This window comes from Lepidochelys kempii, chromosome 5 (assembly GCF_965140265.1).
Source record: "Lepidochelys kempii isolate rLepKem1 chromosome 5, rLepKem1.hap2, whole genome shotgun sequence".
NCBI lineage: Eukaryota > Metazoa > Chordata > Testudines > Cheloniidae > Lepidochelys > Lepidochelys kempii.
Window position 1 is genome coordinate 39,366,799 of NC_133260.1, and position 20,949 is coordinate 39,387,747.

At 44.7% G+C, this 20,949-nt stretch overlaps 2 protein-coding genes across 11 annotated transcripts in view; one reads left to right on the forward strand and one right to left on the reverse strand.

Annotated features, from left to right (window-relative positions):
* Positions 1-967: 967 nt before the first annotated feature.
* Positions 968-3,976, reverse strand: SMIM15 (small integral membrane protein 15). 3 transcript variants are annotated; one of them, XM_073344023.1, is made up of 2 exons: positions 3,778-3,866; positions 968-2,976 (listed from the first exon to the last, which is right to left on the reverse strand). In XM_073344023.1, exon 2 carries the CDS (start codon positions 2,959-2,961, stop codon positions 2,725-2,727), a length of 237 nt encoding a protein of 78 aa, XP_073200124.1. In that variant the 5' UTR covers positions 2,962-2,976; positions 3,778-3,866; the 3' UTR covers positions 968-2,724. The 3 variants fall into 3 exon arrangements, with proteins under 3 accessions (XP_073200124.1, XP_073200125.1, XP_073200123.1); XM_073344024.1 differs by lacking the exon at positions 3,778-3,866 and adding an exon at positions 3,356-3,673; XM_073344022.1 differs by having other exon boundaries at positions 969-2,976; positions 3,719-3,976.
* LOC140911293 (THAP domain-containing protein 6-like) overlaps positions 3,585-20,949 on the forward strand; it is a 38,429-nt gene continuing 21,064 nt past the window's right edge. For 2 of the 8 annotated variants that reach the window (XM_073344011.1, XM_073344018.1), the window contains exon 1: positions 3,587-4,002. The gene's annotated coding sequence lies outside the window, so the exon portion shown is untranslated. The other 6 variants (XM_073344014.1, XM_073344012.1, XM_073344013.1 and 3 more) reach the window with 5 other exon arrangements.

The following is a 20,949-nucleotide window of genomic DNA, read 5'->3' on the forward strand; positions in this document are numbered from 1 at the left end:
TTCTTCACTTTTATTTTCAAGTTTATCTTCAAGGCCAGAGTTGCCTGATCTGTTTTTGTACCACCTTTATGTCCATCCCCCCATCTACCAAAGGTGTTGGTTTTGATGTTTCTGTTACACTTAGCCCTGCCTCTGGCCCACCCATCTTGAGCTGCTCTAAGACACTACCCTCTTTTAAGAGAACCCTTTAACTTCCTTCTGCAGTGTCTACAAGAAGCCTGTCACATTTTAAAGTTACTTGCTCCATCATGCTGTTATTCCTAACAAATCTTATTTGCTCCTTTCATCCTTCCCCAGGCTGCACCATGTCTGAAACTAGTGTGTAGCCTCATCTGGGATTTTCAGTGTTTCAGGGGATTCAGAAATCGACGTGTTTACTAGCACATGTTTTCACTGTAGTGGGAGGCACCCAGCACATGCTGGGGTATTAAAATAAACTAAAGTGGTGGAAACACATCATGTGGGATTTAAAGTGACTGAACAAAAAATTAATATAGGAAACAATCTTTCAATAATAGACTAAACAAATAACAGGTATTTTCCATGTCTACCTTCTGATTCTATAAATTAACTAGGCTACATCTGGCTTTAACTGGTGCGCATGATGAGATCCTATGTTCCACCTCCAACACAAAGCAAATGTTCCCAGTCAGGATTCACCAGCTGATTAACAAATGCTTCATTTGGAGACTTTAAGAGTATGAGTCCTTTACATCAGCCACACGGAGTGAGCTGTGCCTACTATAAAAAACATTGTGTAAGTCACACCACTTTTGAGAGGATTATGCCAAAGAATTAGTTAATTTGGATCATTTTCACTTATCAATGTATGTTGAATCCATTCTCTTTAGAACCCTATATTTAAATTAAATATATACTCAAGTACTGTATAGATGGCACATTCTTTTTCTCTACAGCTGATACACATTTTTACAAGTCAGAATAAAGAACGAACACATTTTTAAAAAAGTATCAAATTTATTTAGGTAATGTAGTTAGTTTTGTGTCTGTTCCATTTTAAAACAATATCAAAACTGTATAAATACCAAGGTGTAACCACATTCAAGACAAACAGTGAAGACTTAATCCAGATCATAAAAAGGTTAAAACATGCTTTCTGTTCTAACAATACTTGTCTTGAGCAACACTCGGAGAAGAAAGCTAACTGTTACGCCTGAATGTTTCACATCCAACTCTTAACTAAGGGCTAGTCTACACTGGCAACAGTTAACATGCCTTGTGTGGTCACAGCTCTCAAAAAAACAAAAAAAACCTACCCCCCACCTCCATGAGGGGTGTAGCTCCCAGCCCTGATGCACTGTCTACACTGGTGCTTTACAGTACTGAAACTTGCTGCGCTCAGGGGGGTGTTTTTTCACACCCCTGAGCGAGAAAGTTGCAGTGCTGTAAATTGCCAATGTAGACAAGCCCTAATATTGATTTAGCAAAACTTCCTGTTTGTTAGCATTGGTATTTATCATCTCTTATTCACTTCCTCCTTTCAATAATATAGAGCATCTGCTTTCATAGGTGTTTATCCTTTACATACTAAGTGAAGAGCTAGGCACGAGAATCCTATTTGCTCTGATTAAGAGACATGTTATTGGAACAGGGCCTAAAACTTGATAGCTACTACAGGATCAGACCCATTGGAACTAAAGTACTAATAAAAATTAAGATTTGCTAAAGCATGATATTAATCTACACATTTTTCACTTTTACTATTATTCTTTGGACAGAATAATCTGAATAAATTAAATAGGTTAGTCTTCGCTCCAATTTACTTTGCAACTTTTACAAAATTAGAACCACATGTGACTTTTGTTTCCTTTCATTAAGCCATCCTTTCAAAGCTGGTAATATCCAAGGCAGTTCCTCTGCTGCTCCAGAGTTACTGTTGTCCTTACCTAAACCTAGAATGGTATTTAGTTTGCCAAATGGAGCTCCACATTCATTTTGTGAAGCACATTGTAGGCAAGAGCTGTTCACATTGGGATATTGTGAAAATGAAGTCATTTGCCTACTGCTTTGTTGTAAAAACTTTCCTTCTGTGAACTATCCAAAAAAGGCTCAGTGGACTACTGACCGTCCAGGAAGCAGATTTTGAGAGCCACTCATGAAGAATTTAGTCAAGTGAATGTGAAATGCTAACACTGTTCATATAGTAAGAAACTCCTGAGAATACAAAGCTGACAACTGCTGCAGAAACAAGGACTGCTATTCCAGGACCAAGTTGAAACCAGGTTAAAAAAAAAAGTACTATAATGAAGACAAACTAACAGTAGAAAAAGGGCTGTATTAAAACAAAGTTCCTAAGTGTCTAGAAAACCAATGACTGCAACATTTTTAGAAAGTCAGACATTTTAATTTTTTCTTCCATAATTTAATATTGACATGTTTGAACAACTGCTAAAGCAGTTCCAATTTAAAAAACCAAACCCCACCCCCCAAGTGCATTAATTTTAATGTATGGCATGTAAACATACAAAAGTAAACTCATTGGAAAGTGGTATCTGGTTGAATTATACACATCAAATGCCACTGTAGATTAGACAGAGACAGCAACACAAATTGTGTAAGCAGAACATGAATAATTTCAGGGGTTGAATTGTTGTAGTTCAAGAAGACTGTTGGAGGAAGACAACAACACACAAAGATACAAGTGCACAAGAATGCATCAACGAAAAAGCACATTTTTTGCACAAGGAAGGCATTTTGTCTCACTTAATCCCTCTTTGTTCGTTTGGCCTTTGCAATATTTTCCTGGCGTTTCTGTTTCTTCTTTTGCTCCCGCTCCCTGGCCTCAATCATTTTTGCCAGTTTCCATGATAGCACTGCACTTGCTAGGAACAATGGTGTAAGGGCCAAGATCACAGTGGTAAGAAAGCCATATGGATCCTTTGCAGCCCATTCCACAATATATTCAGCCCAGGCTTTGATATCAAACATCTTTTCTAGCATCCAATTGGGGGAATCCTACATAAAAATTGAATGATAAAATCTTTTCATTACATAGTCATAAAAGTACTGCAAAAGTTACCGTGCCTATGCAGTGCAGTAGCAATATCTGCCCCCGCTACCTAGTTAATCAGAGTGCTTCACGTTTCTGTAGATAGAGGGAGCGAAGCCGCTATTTCAGTCAGCTGTTACGATCGTTCTCCAACACGTACTTTCCACCCCCGTCTCGCCTGTACTTTCTGAACTTTCCTAGTCAGACGAGTAAACCGGTGGGTTGTTTATGCCGCCAAACTCGTTTTCTTTCAAACTCTTGTTCCACCCCCCGGAGCTGGCGGGACCCCCGATGGTTACGGTTTCTCCGCACCCCCGAGTTAAAAACCCCGCGGCCCTAGCGCACCTGCGGGCCACGCAGGAGGGAGCGCGGCGCGGGGGCAGCGCGGCCGCTCCAGCTCCCCGCACCTGGAGCGGGGCCCGGCCGGGAGCGAGCGGCTCACTTCACTTCCCGAGCCGGCGGCGGCGGGAGCGACCCCCGCAGCGGGCCGAGGAGCCCACAGGGTCGTCCCAGCCCCACCCTTATCCGACGGCTCGCGGCCGGGTCACGCTCCCTTCCCCGGCCCCAGCGCGGCAGCGGCACCCGAGGGGCGGGGCCGAATGAGTCGCTGCCCCGCGGCGGGCTCCTGCGCGGGATCGCGGGGCCCAGGCGGAGGCTCTCTGGGAGCCCTCCCCCTAGAGCCAGCCCAAGCCCCAGGGAAGAACTGACCCCTCCTGGCGGTGCCACGGCGGCTCCACGACCAGAAGCCGCGAGGACAGGAGACTCACTGGCCAACCGGAAACAGGAAAAGGAGACCGCGCAGCCCCCGCCGTTACGCCTCCGTGGCCATAGAGTCACTCTCTGGCACCGGCTAGCGCGTCCCTTCAGCCGCTGCTCTCGGGGCCTCCAGTCACGTGATTGCGGCCGGCGGTGGCGATGTCTCTGCCTCCGCCGTTGCTCTGTGGGGGCAGCGCAGCGCGTCCGGACGGCGCGGGGCACTTCCGGGGCAGGCGGTAGGTAAACCGCGTGCGCCTGGCCGCCCGCCCGCGCGGGAGCGGGCTGGAGCAGTCCGTCCCTCAGTTCGTGCCGGCGGGGAGCTGGCTGCGGACCGATGGGAGGGAATGCAGAGACCCCCTGAGGGGGGAGGGGAGACAAGGCTCCCTCAGGGGGACAGAGTCCCCCCCTTTCCCCCACCCCCGCCCGTAGCATAGTCTGGCAGATAATGAGCGGGGAGGGGGCTGCAGAAGCCCCTTGGAAAAGCAGAGTCTACGCTGCTCCCTCGGGCCGATGTTCCTGGTGCTCCTTGAAACTGAGCCCGTCAGTGATAAACGCCCCGGTGTCGTAGGCGGCGGTGGTGTAACCCTGGGAGACGGACGGGTCCATCGTCAACACCCCAAAGTCGGCGTCCCGTGCCGTGGGCAGCTCACCCCCCCGCCCCGACTTCGAGCAGGAAAGGAAATAAATTTGTTCTCCCAAAGCGCCCTGATCCCCTCATTTTATATACCGACGTGCAGTGTGGTGGGACCTGTCTGCTCATTTTAGAGGGGGGTGTGTGCAAATATCTTGTTTGTAATTGAACAACTGCTGGTATTCGGCTCTAGGTCGCGTTTAGACCAAGCTCATCATTGTAGCCTTCCCATAGCTCATTAAGCCACATGACGAATCTGTGATGTGTTTGTTCTCTCATCTTCTCCCCTGGGGAAGGAGTACATGTAGTAAAGTCTGGTTTTGGAAATGTTTTAAATCTATATATACACATGTTGCCATAAATCCAAGAGGTTTCTGTCTCCATTAAAAAAAACCCCAACAACACAACAGGCCAACTACTGGACCTCCAAGTTAAATTAGGTTTCAGAGAAGCAGCCCTGTTAGTCTGTATTCACAAAAAGAAAAGGAGCATTTATGGCACCTTAGAGACTAACCAATTTATTTGAGCATAAGCTTTCGTGAGCTACAGCTCACTTCATCGGATGTAGCTCACAAAAGCTCATGCTCAAATAAATTGATTAGTCTCTAAGGTGCCACAAGTACTCCTTTTCTTTTTGCAAGTTAAATTAGTTGAACTTCCTTGTCTTGATGTGGTTCAGAATCCTAAAAGTAATAGTGCATTGTTAAATGCATGTAAAATGGATGCAAAAATTCAACAAGTGGGGAAGGTAAAGTACATTTGCCTGGAAAATTTTTGATATAGTAAAAGCCTACAGTATGGGTAGATAGAACAACATGTTAGGCCCCACTCTTGCATACAGTTACACATGCTTAATTTTACCACTGTGAGTAATCCCATTGATTGCCATGGGGCTGTTCATGGTAGTAAAGGACATGCTTTAGTGTTTGCAGGATTGGGGCTTTAGCGTGGTGGATTCAGAGATCTTGCAGTTACTTGAACTAGGTTGAGCTGTTCAGTAATTTCCATTCCCAGCTTTTGTATGCTTGTTTCTCATATATATTTGTATTACTTAAAGGGCACCACATGAGTAACAAGTAGTGACTGTGCTTTACCAAAGGACATAATAATTGGCAAGAAATCTGATCTAAAATTCTTTCCATTGGGTATGTGTTATACATACATTTTTGCTACATGCAGATCCTTATCATAGGATAATTTATGCATTCTTAATACAAATTTAAAATTTTCTAAGGCTGTACTGTCCAGGCTATGCCTATAATATGCACTGAAAAGCACAGTCTCACTTCCTGTACTGTATTGCCAAGCCCTTATACAAGCACTGGAATCTCTTAACTTTTCTGTCTCTTTGTATAATAACTTCTTCTACAAATGTCAGGAAAATGCAGAGCTCATCTAAATCAATGATGTGGTTATTATTTCTAAGATATTGTATTAGCATTATTGTTAGATGGCTTTACAAACTGTGTTATCTAAGTTAATAGTTCATATAGCAGGGGAACTACCTGGTTTTAGAAACTTGGGATACCTTAAAATGAACAAAAAGAAAAGGAGTACTTGTGGCACCTTAGAGACTAACCAATTTATTAGAGCATGAGCTTTCGTGAGCTACAGCTCACTTCATCAGATGCATATCGTGGAAACTGCAGCAGACTTTATATATACACAGAGAATATGAAACAATACCTCCTCCCACCCCACTGTCCTGCTGGTAATAGCTTATCTAAAGTGATCATCAAGTTGGGCCATTTCCAGCACAAATCCAGGTTTTCTCGCCCTCCACCCCCCCACACAAATTCACTCTCCTAAGTGACAACTCTTTACACAATGTGCATGACAATCAAGTTGGGCTATTTCCTGCACAAATCCAGGTTTTCTCACATCCCCCCACCCCCATACACACACAAACTCACTCTCCTGCTGGTAATAGCTCATCCAAACTGACCACTCTTCAAGTTTAAATCCAAGTTAAACCAGAACATCTGGGGGTGGGGGGGGGGGTAGGAAAAAACAAGAGGAAACAGGCTACCTTGTATAATGACTTAGCCACTCCCAGTCTCTATTTAAGCCTAAATTAATAGTATCCAATTTGCAAATGAATTCCAATTCAGCAGTTTCTCGCTGGAGTCTGGATTTGAAGTTTTTTTGTTTTAAGATATCACATAAACACCACCCTATACCGGAAACCTACTGACCGCTATTCCTACCTGCATGCCTCCAGCTTTCACCCTGACCACACCACACGATCCATCGTCTACAGCCAAGCTCTGCGATACAACCGCATTTGCTCCAACCCCTCAGACAGAGACAAACACCTACAAGATCTCTGTCAAGCTTTCTTACAACTACAGTACCCACCTGCAGAAGTAAAGAAACAGATTGATAGAGCCAGAAGAGTTCCCAGAAGTTACCTACTACAGGACAGGCCTAACAAAGAAAATAACAGAACGCCACTAGCCGTCACCTTCAGCCCCCAACTAAAACCCCTCCAACGCATTATTAAGGATCTACAACCTATCCTAAAGGATGACCCAACACTCTCACAAATCTTGGGAGACAGGCCAGTCCTTGCCTACAGACAGCCCCGAAACCTGAAGCAAATACTCACCAACAATCACATACCACACAACAGAACTACTAACCCAGGAACTTATCCTTGCAACAAAGCCCGTTGCCAATTGTGCCCACATATCTATTCAGGGGACACCATCACAGGGCCTAATAACATCAGCCACACTATCAGAGGCTCGTTCACCTGCACATCCACCAATGTGATATATGCCATCATGTGCCAGCAATGCCCCTCTGCCATGTACATTGGTCAAACTGGACAGTCTCTACGTAAAAGAATAAATGGACACAAATCAGATGTCAAGAATTATAACATTCATAAACCAGTCGGAGAACACTTCAATCTCTCTGGTCACGCAATCACAGACATGAAGGTCGCTATCTTAAAACAAAAAAACTTCAAATCCAGACTCCAGCGAGAAACTGCTGAATTGGAATTCATTTGCAAATTGGATACTATTAATTTAGGCTTAAATAGAGACTGGGAGTGGCTAAGTCATTATGCAAGGTAGCCTGTTTCCTCTTGTTTTTTCCTACCCCCCCCCCCACCCCCAGATGTTCTGGTTTAACTTGGATTTAAACTTGAAGAGTGGTCAGTTTGGATGAGCTATTACCAGCAGGAGAGTGAGTTTGTGTGTGTATGGGGGTGGGGGGGATGTGAGAAAACCTGGATTTGTGCAGGAAATAGCCCAACTTGATTGTCATGCACATTGTGTAAAGAGTTGTCACTTAGGAGAGTGAATTTGTGTGGGGGGGTGGAGGGTGAGAAAACCTGGATTTGTGCTGGAAATGGCCCACCTGATGATCACTTTAGATAAGCTATTACCAGCAGGACAGTGGGGTGGGAGGAGGTATTGTTTCATATTCTCTGTGTATATATAAAGTCTGCTGCAGTTTCCACGATATGCATCTGATGAAGTGAGCTGTAGCTCACGAAAGCTTATGCTCTAATAAATTGGTTAGTCTCTAAGGTGCCACAAGTACTCCTTTTCTTTTTGCGAATACAGACTAACACGGCTGTTACTCTGAAACTTAAAATGAACAGGCCATCCAGTGGCTAAATGATATGTTTATCATCATATTTCCTGGAAAGCAACATAACACTATCTCCTTTGGTGACATTCCTGGATGCACTTATTGGAGATAAATTAAAGGAAGTCGTAGCCTAAGAGTACTGCATAATCATGCAGGCAAGTCAGGCATTTTGGATACCCCAGGTAATCTGGCAGATTGAATATCTATGACCCTTTTCTGGTTTTTGTTCAGTTCATTTATTTTTCTCCATTTTAGTGATGCTACACTGTCAAATTAAAGTACACTGCAAAACAAGCACTAGCCCAGTGAACATCACAACTTTGTACAGAATGGAGGCCACTTAGGCTCACCACATTCAGAGCTAAATGCAAAACCCACTTCTAGGCCCAAGCTCTCCCAAAGAACTACCCTTATTCATATCAATAGTCATGCTCTTCTTTTTAAATCATTACAGCAAATAGAAGAATGTCTGTCTCTTGGAGGTGGTGGAATCACAGTGCAGTGTGGGCTTGCACCTCTGCAATGTAAATATTGTGGGAGCTGATCTGTGTTTTCACCAGTGTGCACCATTCCCTGAAAACTGCAGACATTTGCAGGGGCAGGCAGAAGAGAGAATGAGACCCAGAGGGGCTGGTACAGCTGCCATGGCACCTGGAATCAGGCCAAGGAGCGGGTAGGAACTGCTCCACCTCTTCTCCCTGGCACCCCAACTCCCCATACAGAGCACCCACCTTGACTCCCCTTCCTATCTCTGACACCTGACCTTCCCCTGCTGCCCCCACTCCCCTTGTTCTACTGCCCATGCAGAGGACCTTTGCCCTCCCATTCAGAGCAAGCTTCTACTGCCTCTGCTCTTTCTGTCAGAAAAGGAAGAGAGAGGGGGATCATTGTTGATATTATTTTTTACTACTGGGAGATGCTCAGTTGCAATCATGATGGATACCATTGTAAGTACCCAGATAAGTAGGCTAGATTCTGCAAAGTCCAGCATCAGATCAGATAAAACAGGATAAAGCCACACTACACACCATAATAAATCATTTCAGACTTGAACCATAAGCATACTTTTGTGTTCAGTCAGACTGGTAAATTGGGAATTGCTTTACAAAACTCTTTCAATGTGCCGCTGCCCTTTTTCTGACATCCCTGTCTAGAATTCCTTTACAGGGCACTGACTGAGTCATTGTTCATATTTTTTAAATGAGTTATGAGAGAATGGAGGAGCCTAGGATGGAACAATGAGGGACACCTTGATGAAATCTTGTGTCCCCATAAAGAATGGTCTTTGATATGTACTAAGCATTGTAATGGTTTTACCTACAGATTGCCATGCATAGAGAGCGATGCTGTTAGAGACAAGTGTTAGGGACTCTGGCAAGAGTTGTGAAACAAGCTGTAAGACTTTTTGTGTATCAAAGCAGTATGCAATAACTTTAGGGTCTTAAATCTCTACAACCCACACATCTAGGTCACAGTTGGGATGAAATCCTGGCTCTTTTTAAATCAATGGGACTTAAAACAGCCATTGACTTCAATTGGGCCTGGAGCAGGGTGGTCTGCTCCTTTAAGGAATTACTAGGGCCCTGGGACAGCCAGCCCTGTTCTGAGGCAGAGCCCCTTTAAGATGTTTGGGGAGGATTTGGCGACAATTGGCAACAATTTGGCGAGGATTATCAGACCCAGCTGGGAAGGGGCCAGGGCAATTCCTATAAGGATGGAAAGAGCTCAGTTGAGAATGGTATCAGCTGGTTCCTGTGATAGGCTCCTGTAGGAGGACTGGGGAAGAGTTTTGTTTGGTTTTACTTTGTGAGTTTTGTATTTGAAGAATAAATAAAGGCCTCAAAAAGAGGACCTGATCATGTGTTGGACATGGCATCAGTCCTTACTGAGCTGGAGAAACAGGCCAGCAGCCCTACAGGGCCAAGATTTCACACTTAGTATTTTTGGGAAAGGAAAATATTTGGTTTTTCAGCGATCACCAGCACTCAGTGGTAACAGCTAATGAAACAGTATCAAAATACCACTCAGCAATATTTTATAAACCAATTAACTTCAATAACATTAAATTGCCACCATTTAAAAAAAAATCTTTAACATACTTGAGCAGCATTGAAAGTTTTGTTAGGATGGAATCTTGAGTGAACTGATACTGAAGAGGTCTAGCAATCTTGTCCATTGTCAAACTACAAAAAGAATGGGTTGACAAAGTTGTGAAATGAGAGCTACAAGATGCCAAAAACTCCAACCTTAATAGAAATGATTGATAATGCAGAGGAAGGCACAGCAGTGCCGAGATTATAATAGTGACATGGAAAATGGAGGAGTCACTTGCATGAAAGCAAAGCAGTCTCATGTTAGGAATCATTAATGAGGATGAAATTTTGAGTGTATATGTTTAATATATGCTTTCAATAAATTTGTTCATTTTGCTATGATGTGGTGACATGTTATTGGTGTAGAATCATGTAGAAAACCAATGCTAAATGTTGTGATCATAATTTACATGCCTCTCTAGTTGACTTTGAATTTGCTCCACAAAGTAGCATGATACAACCCTGGTGTAACTCCATTAATATGTCCCATTGTGTACATAAAAATGTAAGTTGATAGTCCCACACACAGAATGGTTTCTACAAAGTTCATGTATTATTTAATTTCATAATTTTCTTGACCTTGTATATTCCACCTGCTGAGTAATATCACTCTTGTTTCTGGATGATGTGTATGAAACTCCCTTACATTGCATATTGGTGAATATTTTTTTGAAGAACTGTAGAAATTAAGTTTATCTAGTGTCTCCCCCCCACCCCCACCCCAGCTTGTAAAACTTCTAAACTGTGGGTGCTTTATCAGCACTGTCTTGCCCACGCATGACACATCTGTAGTGTATGCAGACCAGTAGGCTTTCTGTTTCTTATAGCTGTACTTGAGCCAACAAAACTCCATTGTACCATTGGGGATTACAGCCTCTTTGTGTGCTACAAATCTTTATTTGAAAACTTCGTTGTGTTATGCTGAAGTGGACTAGCAGTACATCTTTATTTCCTAGGCCAGGGGTTCTCAACCTTTTTATTTCGGAGGCCCCTGCAACATGCTATAAAAACTCCACGGCCCACCTGTGTCATTACAACTGGTTTTCTGCATATAAAAGCCAGGGCCGGCATCAAGGGGTAGCAAGCAAGGCAATTGCCCCAGGGCCACACACCACAGGGTCACTGCAAAGCTAAGTTGCTCAGGCTTCAGCCCTGGGTGATGGGGCTTGGCGCCTTGGGCTGCAGTCCTGTGTGGTGGGGCTTTGGCTTTCTGCTCTGGGCCCTAATGAGTCTAATGCCAGCCATGCTTGGTTGACCCCCTGAAACTTGCTCACGGCCCCCCAGGAGGCCCCAGACCCTGGTTGAGAATCACTGCCCTAGATTGCATGAAGAGAAGAATGAGGGGGGATTTGATAGCTGCTTTCAACTACCTGAAAGGGGGTTCCAAAGAGGATGGCTCTAGACTGTTCTCAATGGTAGCAGATGACAGAACGAGGAGTAATGGTCTCAAGTTGCAGTGGGGGAGGTTTAGATTGGATATTAGGAAAAACTTTTTCACTAAGAGGGTGGTGAAACACTGGAATGCGTTACCTAGGGAGGTGGTAGAATCTCCTTCCTTAGAGGTTTTTAAGGTCAGGCTTGACAAAGCCCTGGCTGGGATGATTTAACTGGGAATTGGTCCTGCTTTGAGCAGGGGGTTGGACTAGATGACCTTCTGGGGTCCCTTCCAACCCTGATATTCTATGATTCTATGAAGAGCCTCTTCCATTTGTACTATTGCTATCGTTCGTACAGCTGGACCTGAGCATCTCAGAAGAAATCATGAGTAATTCCACTGGTGTGCTCAATCCATTTCCACATCATCTGTGTAAACTCTTCTTAGACTAAGTTGTTTAGGGAAGGGACTGTATGTGGATGATGTCTAGCACATTCTGGGTACTACTGGAAGGCAAAAAATAATAAGACTATTAAATTTTTCAATTTGTTTTCATAATAGTGGGTTTTGTATCTGGCTTTTAAAATGTTGATGGGACAAAAAAAGTATGCACGACCAGCGTCAGATTAAAGTACCTTCATCCTTTAAAAGTGACCCACAATTATTTTTATAGTAGCATTGTTTTTCTTCTCCTTAAAATGTTTTGGTACCCTGTGTTTTTGATCAGACATGAACCATATTTAGCCTTAATCTGCTTCTAGTTATATCACAACTTTTAACTTCCTTTTTCTGAGTAATCAATTTTAGAGTTCAAAACAGGAAGTCAATTGCCCATAAAGACAGTAAGGGAAACTGGATTGCTTGACAGGTTTCAGAGTAGCAGCCATGTTAGTCTGTATTCGCAAAAAGAAAAGGAGTACTTGTGGCACCTTAGAGACTAACAGATTTATTTGAACATAAGCTTTCGTGAGCTACAGCTCACATCTGAGGAATTGAGCTGTAGCTCACAAAAGCTTATGCTCAAATAAATTGGTTAGTCTCTAAGGTGCCACAAGTACTCCTTTTGGATTGCTTGTGAGATTGATAATTGGATATGAACCCATCCATCTCCTACCTCGGTCACTAGTTCAAATCCACCCTGGTATGGTAATGACTGAAATGGCTGTTTATTGGTTTGTTTGTTTTTTTAAAAAATGCTGAAAAAAGAACCTCAGCACTGCTAAAGCTTTATCTAGTAGTTAGAATAAGTGTCCGGAAGTCAGGAGACACGGAGATTATTTTTCCAGGTGGGCCACTAACACACAGCATGTCTCTAGGAAAATCACCTCAATCTCCTCATCTGTAAATGAGGATAACATTTATCCTTGGGTAATACTCATCTTTGCAAAGTGTTTTTCTTTTCTTTGTTTCCCAGTTATAAATGTATAAATTTGTTCATCTTATCTGGATGAATGAAAATGTACATATGATTATAAGTGTGGCCAGGATGGTGCTGTCACGGCCTGCTGGAGCCTTTGTTCCATTTGCTTTACCTGCTTGCACCTTGGCTCTGTTGTTTTCCTACTATATAATACTTATCCTGATTCACATTAACTCAGCTACGCTAGTGTGTGTTGTTTCCATCAAGGTGTGTCATAACAGCAGCTCAGCCTTTATGTGGGATGGGCATTGAACTTTTCATAGAGTCATAGAAATGTAGGGCTGGAAAGGACCTCGAGAAGTCATCTATGCCACTCCCCTGCACTAGTATACCTAGACTATCCCTGACAGGTATTTGTCTAGCCACTTCTCTAAAGCCTCCAATGACGGGGATTCGGCAACCTCCCTTGGAAGCCTGTTCCAGTGCTTAACTATTCTGATCATTAGAAATATTTTCCCTAATGTCTAACCTAAGTCTCCCTTGCTGCAGATTAAGCTCATTACTTCTTGTCCTACCTTCAGTGGACACAGAGAACAATTGATCACCATCCTCAATGACAGCCCTCACATATTTGAAGACTGTTATCAGATCCCCCTTCAGTCTTGTTTTCTGAAGGTTAAATATGCCCAGTTTTTGTAACCTTTACTCATAGATCAGGTTTTTAAACCTTTTATTATTTTTGTTGCTCTCCTCTGGATCCTCTCCAATTTATGCACATCTTTCTTAAAGTCAGGTTTCAGAGTAACAGCCATGTTAGTCTGTATTCGCAAAAAGAAAAGGAGTACTTTTGGCACCTTAGAGACTTATGCTCAAATAAATTGGTTAGTCTCTAAGGTGCCACAAGTACTCCTTTTCTTTCTTAAAGTGTGGCACCAACAACTAGACACAGTACTTCAGCTGGGACCTCACCAGCACCAAGTAGAGCAGAACAGTTACCTCCTGTGTCTTACATATGATGCTCCTGTTAATACATCCCACAATATTAGTCTTTTTCTCATATGCATCACATTGTTGGCTCATATTCAATTTCTGATGTAGTATAACCGTAGATCCTTTTCAGCAGTAATACCACCAAGCCAGTTATTCCCCATTTTCTATTTGTGCATTTAAGTTTTCTTTCCTAGATATAGTACTTGGCACTTGCTTTTACCGAATTTCATCTTGTTGATTTCAAATCAATTTTTCAAGGTCATTTAGATTTCTAATCCTGTCCTCAACATTTCAATTAAAAATGACCCTTTCAGCCCAATTCACTGTTATGGGGTCCGTGAGTTGCCGGTCTCGGGCTGTGTAACAAAGAGGTACTGCATAAATCGGCTACTTTTGCACCCTTTCCCCACAAAGTTCTTCCTCTTTCTATTGCTGAATTTTTATTTCTCCCCCCAAACTTATTTTTTTTAAGGGGGAGCATTTTGCGCCCTTGTCCCCATGTTCCTGTGGAAATCACAGCAATCTGTTTTCTCCAAGGCAAGATTTCAGTGCATCAGAAATATCAAGGAACTGTTCCAAAAGCAGAGGGCACATTGCATGCTTTTTTTCCTTTCTGATTCAAAAACATTCCTTCACATTAGTAACAATGCCTTTCCAGGCAGCGAGAGGCAGAGGCGGGGGTTCGTTTTTCATCAGCAAAACATTTTGAACTAAACAAGTACATTTTTACCCAGTCCCAAAGTTTAAGTAGTATGTGCTTGTTTTGTTTGTTTAATTGGTCAGACATTATCACAAGAAATTCCGCTCTCTCCATTCTGGAGTAGAGCATGGAAAGAGCCATGAGCTTTAGCTTCTGGTTCTCATAAAATGCCCCATTGTTACATTGCCCCTTGTTAGATGAAAGATTTTCATGACCCCTGAACTAATTCTGCTGCTGTTAAAGTTGGCGGCGAAGGTTCCATTAATGTCACTGGCAGTAGAATCAGAACCTTAGAAAAGACATCAAGGAAAAGGATGATATAAATTTATCATTTAAAAATTAAGATCTCTGAGATGAAGCAAGCATTTGAATTGGTTGGTCTTTTTAGAAAAACAAACAAAAACACAACACCAACTGCTTCTTTACTTCTCTCCATTGCAGGAACTAGAAAACAAAAACTAAAAGAAGAGTCAAAGATTCATGTATCTTTAAGTCTTTAGAGAGGTGGTTGTTGTTGTTGTTTTTTTTTAATGCTACATCCAAAAATCCTAATTGCCTTGCAGAACCAATATCTAGTCAGGCTGGCCTCTGCCTCAAGGAGTTATCAAACTAGAATTTAGACATGACATAACTAGTGAGAGGGAGCACGAATTAGGGGACCTCCGGGCTACTGTAGCTTATAATGTGCTTTCCATGGCCCTAGGAAATAGATAACCGCTATACTGCAAAAAGAAAAGGAGTACTTGTGGCACCTTAGAGACTAACAAATTTATTTGAGCATAAGCTTTCGTGAGCTGCAGCTCACTTCACGAAAGCTTATGCTCCTTTTCTTTTTGCAATACAGACTAAGGGTATGTCTACACTACGGAATAAGGTCGAATGTATAGAAGTCGTTTTTTTAAAAATCGGTTTTATATATTCGAGTGTGTGTCCCCACAGAAAATGCTCTAAGTGCATTAACTCGGCGGAGTGCTTCCACAGTGCCGAGGCAAGCGTCGACTTCCGGAGTGTTGCACTGTGGGTAGCTATCCCACAGTTCCCGCAGTCTCCGCTGCCCATTGGAATTCTGGGTTGAGATCCCAATGCCTGATGGGGCTAAAACATTGTCGCGGGTGGTTCTGGGTACATATCGTCAGGCCCCCGTTCCCTCCTTCCCTCTGTGAAAGCAAGGGCAGACAATCGTTTTGCGCCTTTTTTCCTGAGTTACCTGTGCAGACGCCATACCACGGCAAGCATGGAGCCCACTCAGGTAACCGTCACCGTATGTCTCCTGGGTGCTGGCAGATGCAGTACTGCATTGCTACACAGTAGCAGCAACCCATTGCCTTCTGGCAGCAGACGGTGCAATATGACTGGTAGCCGTCATCGTCATGTCCGAGGTGCTCCTGGCCACGTCGGCCAGGAGCACCTGGGCAGACACGGGCGCAGGGACTGAATTTGGAGTGACTTGACCAGGTCATTCTCTTTAGTCCTGCAGTCAGTCCTATTGAACTGTCTTATGGTGAGCAGGCAGGGGATACGGATTGCTAGCAGTCATACTGTACCATCTTCTGCCGGGCAGGCAAGAGATGAGGATGGATAGCAGTCATATTGCACCATCTTCTGCCGAGCAGCCATGAGATGTGGATGGCATGCAGTCCTTCTGCACCGTCTGCTGCCAGCCAAAGATGTAAAAGATAGATGGAGTGGATTAAAACAAGCAATAGACCAGATTTGTTTTGTACTCATTTGCTTCCCCCCCTCCTCTGTCTAGGGGACTCATTCCTCTAGGTCACACTGCAGTCACTCACAGAGAAGGTGCAGCGAGGTAAATTTAGCCATGTATCAATCAGAGGCCAGACTAACCTCCTTGTTCCAATAAGAACAATAACTTAGGTGTACCATTTCTTATTGGAACCCTCTGTGAAGTCCTGCCTGAAATACTCCTTGATGTAAAGCCACCCCCTTTGTTGATTTTAGCTCTCTGAAGCCAACCCTGTAAGCCATGTCATCAGTCGCCCCTCCCTCAGTCAGAGCAACGGCAGACAATCGTTTTGCGCCTTTTTTCTGTGCGGACGCCATACCAAGGCAAGCATGGAGGCCGCTCAGCTCACTTTGGCAATTAGGAGCACATTAAACACCACACGCATTATCCAGCAGTATATGCAGCACCAGAACCTGGCAGAGCGATACCAGGCGAGGAGGCGACGTCAGCGCGGTCACATGAATGATCAGGACATGGACACAGATTTCTGTGAAAGCATGGGCCCTGCCAATGCATGCATCATGGTGCTAATGGGGCAGGTTCATGCTGTGGAACGCCGATTCTGGGCTCGGGAAACAAGCACAGACTGGCGGGACCACATAGTGTTGCAGGTCTGGCATGATTCCCAGTGGCTGCGAAACTTTCGCATGCGTAAAGGCACTTTCATGGAACTTTGTGACTTGCTTTCCCCTGCCCTGAAGCGCATGAATACCAAGATGAGAGCAGCCCTCACAGTTGAGAAGCGAGTGGCAATAGCCCTGTGGAAGCTTGCAACGCCAGACAGCTACCGGTCAGTTGGGAATCAATTTGGAGTGGGCAAATCTACTGTTGGGGCTGCTGTGAAGCAAGTAGCCCACGCAATCAAAGATCTGCTGATATCAAGGGTAGTGACCCTGGGAAATGTGCAGGTCAGAGTGGATGGCTTTGCTGCAATGGGATTCCCTAACTGTGGTGGGGCCATAGACGGAACCCATATCCCTATCTTGGCATCGGAGCACCAAGCTGCCGAGTACATAAACCACAAGGGGTACTTTTCAATAGTGCTGCAAGCTCTGGTGGATCACAAGGGACGTTTCACCAAATCTACATGGGATGGCCGGGAAAGGTACATGACGCTCGCATCTTCAGGAACTCTGGTCTGTTTCAAAAGCTGCAGGAAGGGACTTTATTCCCAGACCAGAAAATAACTGTTGGGGCTGTTGAAATGCCTATATGTATCCTTGGGGACCCAGCCTACCCCTTAATGCCATGGCTCATGAAGCCGTGCACAGGCAGCCTGGACAGTAGTCAGGAGCTGTTCAACTACAGGCTGAGCAAGTGCAGAATGGTGGTATGTTTTGGTATTTGGATGTTTAAAGGCGCGCTAGCGCAGTTTACTGACTCACTTAGATCTCAGCGAAACCAATATTCCCACTGTTATTACTGCTTGCTGTGTGCTCCACAGTATCTGTGAGAGTAAGGAGGAGACGTTTATGGCGGGGTGGGAGGTTGAGGCAAATCGCCTGGCTCCTGGTTATGCGCAGCCAGACACCAGGGCGGTTAGAAGAGCACAGGAGGGCGCGGTACACATCAGAGAAGCTTTGAAAACCAGTTTCATGACTGGCCAGGCTACGGTGTGAAAGTTCTGTTTGTTTCTCCTTGATGAAACCCCCCGCCCCTTGGTTCACTCTACTTCCCTGCAAGCTAACCACCCTCCCATCCTCCCGTCAATCACCGCTTGCAGAGGCAATAAAGTCATTGTTGCTTCACATTCATGCATTCTTTATTCATTCATCACACAAATAGGGGGGTGACTAACAAGGTAGCCCAGGAGGGGTGGTAGAGGAGGGAAGGAAAATGCCACACAGCACTTTAAAAGTTTACAACTTTAAAATGTATTGAATGCCAGCCTTCTTTTTTTGGGGGGGGCAATCCTCTGTGGTGGAGTAGCTGGTTGGCCGGTGGCCCCCCCACCGCGTTCTTGGGCCTCTGGGTGTGGAGGCTATGGAACTTGGGGAGGAGAGCGGTTGGTTACACAGGGGCTGTAGTGGCAGTCTGTGCTCCAGCTGCCTTGGCTGCAGCTCAACCATACACTGGAGCATACTGGTTTGGTCCTCCAGCAGCATCAGCATTGAATCCTGCCTCTTCTCATCACGCTGCCGCCACATTTGAGCTTCAGCCCTGTCTTCAGCCCGCCACTTACTCTCTTCAGCCCGCCACCTCTCCTCCCGGTCATTTTGTGCTTTCCTGCACTCTGACATTATTTGCTTCCACGCATTCGTCTGTGCTCTGTCAGTGTGGGAGTACAGCATGAGCTCAGAGAACATTTCATCACAAGTGCGTTTTTTTTTCTTTCTAATCTTCACTAGCCTCTGGGAAGGAGAAGATCCTGTGATCATTGAAACACATGCAGCTGGTGGAGGAAAAAAAAAGGGACAGCGGTATTTAAAAAGACACATTTTATAAAACAGTGGCTACAGTCTTTCAGGGTAAACCTTGCTGTTAACATTACATACATAGCACATGTGCTTTCATTACAAGGTCGCATTTTGCCTCCCCCCACCACGTGGCTACCCCCTCAACCCTTCCCCCTCCCCGTGGCTAACAGCGGGGAACATTTCTGTTCAGCCGCAGGCAAACAGCTCAGCAGGAACGGGCTCCTCTGAATGTCCCCTGAAGAAAAGCACCCTATTTCAACCAGGAGACCATGAATGATATCTCACTCTCCTGAGGATAACACAGAGAGATAAAGAACGGATGTTGTTTGAACGCCAGCAAACATACACTGCAATGCTTTGTTGTACAATGATTCCTGAGTACGTGTTACTGGCCTGGAGTGGTAAAGTGTCCTACCATGAAGGACGCAATAAGGCTGCCCTCCCCAGAAACCTTTTACAAAGGCTTTGGGAGTACATCCAGGAGAGCCGCGAATGCCAGGGCAAATTAATCCTTTCACATGCTTGCTTTTAAACCATGTATAGTATTTTAAAAGGTACACTGACCGGAGGTCCCTTCTCCGCCTGCCGGATCCAGGAGGTAGCCTTGGGTGGGTTCGGGGGGTACTGGCTCCAGGTCCAGGGTGAGAAACAGTTCCTGGCTGTCGGGAAAACCGTTTTCTCCGCTTCCTTGCTGTGAGCTATCTACAACCTCATCATCATCATCGTCATCTTCTTCGTCCCCAAAACCTGCTTCCGTGTTGCCTCCATCTCCATTAAAGGAGTCAAACAACACGGCTGGGGTAGTGGTGGCTGAACCCCCTAAAATGGCATGCAGCTCATCATAGAAGCGGCATGTTTGGGGCTCTGACCTGGAGCGGCCGTTCGCCTCTCTGGTTTTCTGGTAGGCTTGCCTCAGCTCCTTAAGTTTCACGCGGCACTGCTTTGGATCCCTGTTATGGCCTCTGTCCTTCATGCTTGGGAGATTTTGACAAAGGTTTTGGCATTTCGAAAACTGGAATGGAGTTCTGATAGCACGGATTCCTCTCCCCATACAGCGATCAGATCCCGTACCTCCCGTTCAGTCCATGCTGGAGCTCTTTTGCGATTCTGGGACTTCATTATGGTCACCTCTGCTGATGAGCTCTGCATGGTCACCTGCAGCTTGCCACACTGGCCAAACAGGAAATGAGATTCAAAAGTTCGCAGTTCTTTTCCTGTCTACCTGGCCAGTGCATCTGAGTTGAGAGTGCTGTCCAGAGCGGTCACAATGGAGCACTCTGGGGTAGCTCCCGGAGGCCAATACCGTCGAATTGTGTCCACAGTACCCCAAATTTGACCCGGCAAGGCCGATTTAAGCGCTAATCCACTTGTCAGGGGTGGAGTACGGAAATCGATTTTAAGAGTCCTTTAAGTCGAAATAAAGGGCTTCATCATGTGGACGGGTGCAGGTTTACATCGATTTAACACTGCTAAATTCGACCTAAAGTCCTAGTGTAGACCAGGGCTAACACGGCTGCTACTCTGAAATCTGTCAGCTATAGTGCAGTTCACTTTAGCTATGCCCTCTCTATCAGGTAGTGGGAATAGAGCCACCAACCCCGGCAGTACTCTGGCTACAGGAGTATCTTTGCAGATCGGGGATTCTCAGGAGGCTGTTTCTGCCTACTTTCAGGCCTTTTGTTGTGCCAGACTAGCATAAAATGGCCTTTGTGTAACTGAGAATCAGGGCTCTAGAATTCCAGGCTGGTTGCTTCTCTCTTGTAGTCAATTTTAAACCTGAAGTCAATTTTAAACATTGCCTTTAAAGTACAATTTTATTTTGAAAAAATGAATATATTAAATATTGTTTTCTTCTGCCAAGTGGTGGTAGATGTCATTGCACGTCAGTTTCCCATTGGAGTAGAAATCAGTAATGTCTATGGAGTCTGGATATTTTCTTAGTGTAACTTGTCCATTTACACTCTATACACCAGTCATTGAACAGAGGTGGTCACAAACAACACCACAAACAACCCCCTTCATGAATGTCAACCCAGACCCCAGTCAGTTCCCAGGAAGCAACTCTGTACTAAGGCCTGGTCTACACTAGGAATGTATATCAGTATAGCTATGTCTCTCAGGGTTGTGAAAAATCACACCCATGAGAGATGTAGTTATACTGACCTACTCTGGTGTAGATGGAAGAATTATTCCATCGACCTACCTACCATCTCTCAGGGAGGTTGATTACCTACACTGATGGCATAACCGCTCCCATCGCTCTAGGT

Excerpts from the sequence above, each read along its gene's own strand:
- SMIM15 (XM_073344023.1), bottom strand. The coding sequence starts at position 2,961 with ATGCTAGAAAAGATGTTTGATATCAAAGCCTGGGCTGAATATATTGTG.